General features: G+C 42.2%; 2 protein-coding genes across 2 annotated transcripts in view; one reads left to right on the top strand and one right to left on the bottom strand.

Moving 5' to 3' along the window:
• Nucleotides 1–7,907, top strand: part of LOC119420251 (palmitoyltransferase ZDHHC20-A-like) — an 85,433-nt gene that overhangs the window by 46,816 nt on the left and 30,710 nt on the right. The gene's annotated exons all lie outside the window — the stretch shown is intronic.
• LOC119420599 (pleckstrin homology-like domain family B member 2) lies at nucleotides 3,302–6,953 on the bottom strand (the record flags this gene model as incomplete). The annotated part of the gene is given in 5 exon segments (XM_037688016.1): nucleotides 3,302–3,401; nucleotides 3,817–3,954; nucleotides 4,047–4,136; nucleotides 6,658–6,768; nucleotides 6,926–6,953. Coding segments are annotated over 5 exon segments (442 nt in total), but the record flags the coding sequence as incomplete, so codon positions are not given.

The raw sequence follows: 7,907 nt of genomic DNA, 5'->3' as shown, positions 1-7,907 counted from the left end.
AGATGTGGCCGTCCAGACACGCCCATTTTTCTATCGTCCAATCAGATCCGGCCGGCCAGAAACGCCCATTTTCCTATCGTCCAATCAGATATGACCGCCCAGATACGCCCACTTTCCTATAGTCCAATCAGATATGAGCGCCCAGATACGCCTTCCGAATTTGCCTGCAGAGACCCCTTCTTGAATCAGGAAGTTCTCAGAGGAACCGGAAGTGACCGCTTTAAAAGGGTCAACACTTCCTAGTTCCAAGCAGAACAAGAGTTCCAAGCTGAACAACGTTCCAGAGAGAACCAGAGTTCCAGGGAGAACCTCGAACGAGAAGTTCAGAAGAACAGAAGTTCGAGCAGTTTCTAATGGAATGACCAGAGTCCGTCGATGCCACGACGTCTCGCTGTGGCTGCTCGACGAACGCTCTGAACAGTGAAGAAGTCTGTTCTGTGATGATCTCACGACTCCTGAGGTCTCTGCTATCCTTACGGAGACGCTGAAAAGCGTTGAAAAGCAACTCTACACCGAGGCCGAACTATCGTCTGCAAAGGTAAAGAGTCGATTTTCAACTGCGAAGTGTACCGTGGGTTAAGCTGGGTCCAAAGGAGCGTGTTGTTTCTGGTTATAATAGACATATTCCCTCACCCATCTCTCTCCATTTAAACTTCATTTTTCCCATCTTTAAAACTCTTCTATCTGCCAGTAATTAATCCAGATATTTTCAGAAATGTCTGTTGTAATTAGCTGCAAGTGAAAATCATGGCCGTATGATTTTCTCATTGTAAAGCTCATTAATTAAAATGTGTTATTGAAATCAATCTGCCAATTATTGTAAATGTGTGATGTGTTTTAAATCGTTTTTAATTAAACGGCTCACTGTTGTTGGTGAGTCAGAAATTTAAACACGTTTTCGTCCACATTTAATCATTCAAAACGCGATAGAACTCAGTCCAGAAAAATGAAAGAATCCGTTTAAATTATGGATAATATCTGACAGGTATTATGTTCATTGCACATATGATTTCTGGTTTTTCATCAAGTCCATCTATATATCCTTTAAATTCTTGTCCATTGGCAATTAAACTTCTAGCATTCCATTGTAATATAATCATATATTGTCACCTGGTGTTCCTGGTCTTCCATCAGCTTCCAACCTTTTGTTAATGTTTTCCCAAGATCCCTCTTTGAACCCCAAAAATTTTTCAGCTCCTCTCACGATTATTTTAATTTTCTCTGTTTTATGTTTGGCCTGGTCAGTGCAGTTTATGACATATGCTATGAATAATATTAAGTTTTCAACTGGCATTGTGATGTTTTCCTCTGTTTCCTGTTTACTTGTACTTTGTTGTGGTTTCTGGTTCTCTTGTTTGTCCTGTCGCTCTTGTCTTTTGTTCTTTGACACTTTTGACTGCCTCTGCATATGTGGTGTTTTTACTTATTTTCACCTGTTGGATTTCTTTTGCTGTTTTCCTCACTTCACACCCCCCGTATGTAACTCTATGTTGTCCTCCACAGTTACAACACTTCTCCTTTTCTTCTTTACATTCTTCTATTCTGTGATCTTCTCCACACTTTGGACACCTCTGTTTACCTTTGCACGCTGCTGCAATGTGTCCATATCTCTGGCACTTGTAGCAGCGGAGTGGTGGTGGGATGTAAGGCCTAACTTGAAAATTCAAATAACCTATTTTTATGTTTGCTGGTAAGGTTGTCTCATCAAACTCAATCATAATTGATAAACTTCCTACTCTTTCCCCATTAACAGTTCTTGACAGTCTCTTCAAGTTGTTTACTTGTGCACCAACAATGTTCCTTTTTATTTTATCTAAATCTTCATCCACTGGGATACCGTAAATAACTCCGCGAACCGTTTTGTTTTCTCCTATTATCTTTCTTTCCATGACCATTCTTTTACAGATGTTCTCGACGTGCAAAGCCTTATTTTTTTGTTCTTCAGTTTTACATGATACTAATAAATTTCCATCTCTTAACACCTTCACCATTTCTACATCCCCAATCTTCCTTTTTATTTCTTTTGATATCAAAATGGGGCTTATGTTACCCTTCCCTTCCTCATTTTTTAGTTTTAATATTATTTTAAATTCATCCCTTACTACTTTTCTTCTTACTACCCTTTCTTCATCAGAGCTGCTCCCTTCCAACTCCCTTTTATTACTCTGGCTGTCATTTGTCCCTTCCTCCATTTTATTTCTTCCGCGTCCTCTCCCTCTACCCACCCCTCAAAATCCATGTCTGCCTCGTCTCCTACCTGTTTTTCCATCCGAACCATTCACATACCAGTTTATGCCAATTTCCGCCTGTTCCAAAGTCCAAAAAATGTCAAATATCGATAATCCGTCAAAAAAAATTTTTTAATTCCGTGCCCAACCAATGGTGTCGCCCTCGAAGTCCTGGTACCTTGCTGTGGCAAGAGTTGAGTTTATAAGGGCTGGCACCAGGTGTAGAGCATAAGCACTGATTAATGTGATCAGGGAGGATCAGGCAGGCAGGCTGCACAGGGTTGATTGACAGGCAGCTAGAAATGACAGAGGGGAACTGGCCAGAGTAGAGCATAAACCCAAAGCTTATCAGAGGAGCAGAACAAGATAAATGTGTGGCAGGGGTCCAAACATGACAGAATCAGCTGAAATAGACAAAGAGAGGCTGACTAGATTAAAACACAAATTGAAATTAGCAAAAAATAAACTGAAAAAGCTAAAAAGAATCTGAAATTAGCAGAAAGAGACTGAAAGGACAGAGCATACAAAGTTGAAATTATTTGAAAGCACAAAAGGCAGAAATTGGATAAGAAACAAAAGAAAAATACATAAAAATTAAATGAAAAAGCAGGAAAAAAGCTGAGTTTAACATAAAGTAGCTGAAAGGAGCATAAAACACAGAAAGTAGTTGAAATAAGTTGGGAAAAATGCTGAAATAAGCAGATAGAAGCTGATCAGAAAACAGCTGAACCAGATCAACAGCTGAAATGAGCATAAACAGCTCAAAGTGTTTAAAAGATGTGGAATTTCATTAATTTTCAATGAGAAAAGCATGGCAGACAAAGATAAATATTTAAAAAAGTAAAAATTGCACAAATACCAAAAGTCAATGCAGGAATGTGGTGAATGAACTGAACATTTTGAGACATGAATTGTTGAAATAACAGAAAAATTGGAGTCACGAGCTGAAAAATGGATCTGAATAATGAGAATGATTTAGAAACATTTACACAACAAGCTTCTTTTAACGGCATCACAGCCCATCTGCTCCTGACTCATTCACACAGCGAGCTGCATGCTCATCTCTGACTCACTCTTGGGCAGCCGGCGGGTGTTTACTTCCCGAGGCGAGAAGACGAAGCCTTGTGGGATGACGCTGCCGCAGCTCGAGCTTTGGGTCAGAGGAAGGTGAGCCTTGGGGGAAAAAAAATAAAACAGATATTTTAAACTTTTACACAAAAGCAAAGGTTTCTTGTTTGAGGAAGAGCTGTACTTTCTGAGCTCAAAGGGTGTTGTGAGAACAACTTTCTGGGTTTTGGTGGATTGTCCTCAAGGGACAGAGGTTTTCTCATCTGCAGGCCAGAACTGCTCTGAAACAGTTACTCTTCAACTTTGCTACAACTAATGTCACTTTAAACTTCAAATAAGAGAAATACTACCACACAATAAAGCACTTAAAAACAGCAACAAGTCCAGCCAAAGTGCTGTCCAATAAAACAAACAAGAAAAGGACACAGGATAAAATAATACTAAAACGGTAGCTCTTTAAAAATGGTCAGAATTTGATCCTGATGGAGCTAATCTATGTTTTCAAGGGGAACAGGCGGACCTTAGGAGGAAGTGTGCGTCCTAAAGATCTGCCGTAAGGACTGAGGAGCTGCTGGCTTCTCTTATGAGACAGGGTTTCATTTGGCTGGGACGAGATTTCTTTGCCACTTCGCCTCCTTTCCTTTAGAGAGTTTAGGTGCTGCAGCGATCGGAGGAAACACAAAGAACAGAAAACCCTTAACCAGAGAAACTGGAACAGGATGCAGAGGAAGACTGCAGAGTGTCTCCTACCTCTTTGACGCCTGCAGGGTTGTTGGTGAAACTTTGCCCCTCGGACAACTCTGTGTACTTTCCTTCCAAAGACACAAGTTTATCTCTTTCCTGCAGACATCACATAATAATAATAATAATAATAATAATAATAATAATAATAACAATAATAATAATAATAATAATAATAATAATAATAATAATAATGTGTATGTATTGTCATCATTGTATATTTCCATACAATGGTGAAATTGGATCTCTGCATTTAGCCCATCCACCACCAGGTGGTGCAGTGGGCAGCTATTGAAAGCGCCGGGGAGCAATTGGGGATGAGGTGTCCTGCTCAGAGACACCACGAGATGTGCAATGACTGGGGATCGAACCTGGGACTTTCGGGTCCTGAGTTGAAGCGGCTGGGATGAGAATCAGCACCACCAAATCTGAGGCCACGGTCCTCAGTTGGAAAAGGGTGGATTGCTCTGGGTCAAGAGTGAGGTTCTGCCTCAAGTGGAGGAGTTTAAGTATCTCCGTTCATGAGTGAGAGAAGAATGGAGTGTGAGTTTGACAGATGGATTGGTGCAGTATTCGCAGTATTGCATACTCTGTGCTGGTCCATTGTGGCGAAAAGGGAGCTAAGCTATAAGGCAAAGCTCTTTGTTTACCAGTCAGTCTATGTTCCTACCCTCACCTATAGCCATGAACTCTGGGTAGTGAGTGACCAAAAGAATGAGATGTCTCCAGCCAGCAAGGATGGAGGAGATACCATGTTTGCCTGTGTGTTTGCTTGTCTGTAGCGTTAGCAACATAATTCACCAACAATGGATACATCCTAATGAAATGAACAGAAAGTACTCCAACTGAGTCACCTCTGGTCAAGATGGCCACCACAGCTAATCAACATAATCCTAACTGAATACATTTGACAGCCATTTGGTTGGAAGGGAGGCTCCAATCGATTGTTGAAGCTTGGATTCAGTAGGAGCTGTGTGGCTCTCGTCCTGTTCGAGGAACAGTGGACCAGATCTTGCCCCTTTGCAGAGTTGCTGAGGGGGTCATGGGAGTTTGCCTTGTCTACTTGTGTTTTGTGGACCTGAAGAAAGCTTGACCGTGTTCCTCAAGGCATTCTGTGGGGGGTGCTGCGGGAGTATAGGATGGGCCTGGTTGCTTTAAGGATGATCTGGTTTCTGTAGAACCAAAGCAGGAGCTGTGTCCATATTCTTGGCACAAAGTCGAGCTCGTTCTCAGTGATAGATGGATTCCACCTGGGCTGTCCCTTGTCTCCAATCCTGTTTGTGGTTTTCATGGACAGGATCTTGAGACACAATCGTGGAGAGGAGGTTGTCTGGTTTGGAAACCTCAAGGCCTTATCTGATTTATGCAAATGATGTGGTTCTGATAGCATTTTTTTTTTCATTTACCCATAATTTATACAGGTAGTCTCATTGAGCCACGAGAACTCATTCTCAAGAGAGACCTGTTTAGGGGAGCAGATGGGGGTTAAGGGCTTGCTCATGGGCCCAGAGTGGGACGAATGAGGGTGGGAGCAGGTGTGGGTGCTTCACCTAGCCCACCCATATTTTTGATGTTGTCGGTACTGGGGTTTGAACTGGCGATCTTCCAATCACAGGCCCACCTTCTCTAATCTCAGCGCCATGACCTTCAGCATGCACTGGGGTGGCTGGAGTGACAGTCAGTTCCTCTAAGTCTGAGGCCATGGCCATTTCTACAGAAATAGGTGGAATGCCCCCTCTGGGTTGGGAGGGAAAATGTTGCCTTAGGTAGAAGAGTTCAAGTATCTGAGCATCTTGTTCACGAGTGATAATAGGATGGAGCAGAAGATGGATCAAAAGGTTGGGGCCTCATCATCAGTAATGAGGGCGTTGCTTCGGTCAGTCATGGTGAAGAAAGAGCTTAGTCGAAAAGCAAAGGTCTAGATTTACTGCTCTATGTTCCAACGCTCACGTATGGTCATGAGGTTTGGATGAAGACCAAAAGAACGAGATCCGGATACAAGCAGTCAAAATGGGCTTCCTTCATAGGGGCGGAGCTTAGGCCAGGCTTGGCCTTAGAGACAGGTTTAGGAGCGCCGTCATCTGGAGGGAGCTCAGAGTAGAGCTGTTGCTCCTCCTCATTGAAAAGAGTCAGTTGAGGTGGTTCATGTGATTAGGATGCCTCCCTTTGGAAGTAATCGGGGCATGTCCCACTGGAGGCCCTGGGGCAGACCCAGAACTTGCTGGAGGTATTGTAATTCTTCTCTGGTCTGGGAACTCTTCAGGAGGAGCTGCCAAGTGTCGCTGGAGAGAAAGATGTCTGGGTTTCTTTCCTGGACCTGTTGCCTCTGCGACTTGACTATGAATAAGTGGTAGAAGATGGAGGTGGAGGAATGTCATGTCACTGGTCAAATACTTGCTGTAGTTGTAGAGTCCTTTGAAACAAGTAGTTAAATCACAAGATGTCTCACTACATTACATCAGATGGTGCACATTCATGATATTTGACCAAATCTGCTGCAACTCAATCTCTTCTCATCAACAAATGATTTTAGTTCAAAACTCTGGCACGAAAGGCGGTGGGTGACATCCTTCAAGGAATGGGTGATCTTTAATTTCTTATCTTGCCTGAGACTCTTTACCTTTTGAAGCATAATGAGCAGGTTGCTCTTCTCTCTCTGGAAGTTCTCTCTCTCCTGCTGAGCCAGTAAAGTTGTGTGCGAGGACTGTTTCTTCAATATTGCAATCCTTTCCTGCAGGAGCACCAAAGAATCAACAGCTCCTCTGCTTTACTTAGAAACGTGGCATGAGGAGGAAGAAATGTGTTGCATGTTCACGCAGAGCAGCTGAGCGAACACAAGCAAACAAACTCGTCAGAAGCATTTTAGCTCCTCGGTGTTGGACGCTTACCATTGCTGGTTAGTTCATGCTTTAGAAGGCAACTTAGTTCATTATTTTGCAGCTTTATTTTCATGCACAACCTGCAGAAGCATTAATAACAACACAGTGTAGTGATTAAAAACATGGGTAAAAAGGAGAAATTACATTAAATTTCTGATAAAGCATATTTAAAAGAATTATTTCTCATGGTTCTGTGTTTTGACTACAAAATAACATTTTTTGACACCTTCTTGGGTAACGACTTGCATGCAATGGCAGCATAACAGGGTTTTTTACATGCACAACATGCAAAATAAAAAAATAAAATAAAAACCGCCCTCTCACTGAGTGACTGTACCTTCCGTGTGACAGAAAGACGCTGACACTCGGCGATTTCTCGCAGCAGCTCCTGGCTCTCACTCTCTTTCTCCTCCTGCTTCATTTCCCTCTCCAGCTTCTGAAATTCCAGGTCCTCTGAACTCTTGGACTGCTGCACGGTTTCCTGAGAGACCACAAAGAGCAGCAAAAAAGCAGTTTACGTCATAAAGTAATATTACATGAACAGATTGGAAAAAGGTCATAAGGAATCTGAACCACTTTGGGGACAAGAAATAAACTAAGAAAGGATCTAAATGAAGAATATTAGTGTTCAGGTTTGATGTGCTTTATCAGGTGAGTTTAGTTGTCCAGCTGATCGTGTGAATGTTTATGAAGCATTCACACAATTGTGACCCATTTTTCTTCCGTACATTTTTCGGCCTTCTATCTCGTTCCACAATTTTTATTCTATTTCAACAAATTATATATCAAAATCACAAAGTTTGTTTTCTCAGTCATCCAGGTATATAACAACAAAAAAGGTTGAATCATGTCATCTGGACTTCGTTTTTTTGTTAAAAAGAAACGTTTCGCCCCTCATCCAAGAGGCTTCGTCGGTCTGAGGCCTAGCCATCTGGTATTACCCAGAAGCCACCCTGACTCTTGTGTTCCAAGCCTGCCTCAGATACCCCTG

Source organism: Nematolebias whitei, chromosome 14 (assembly GCF_014905685.2).
Source record: "Nematolebias whitei isolate Nwh7 chromosome 14, NemWhi1, whole genome shotgun sequence".
In the NCBI taxonomy this organism is placed as follows: Eukaryota; Metazoa; Chordata; class Actinopteri; order Cyprinodontiformes; family Rivulidae; genus Nematolebias; species Nematolebias whitei.
This window is presented reverse-complemented; position numbering and strand designations above follow the sequence as displayed.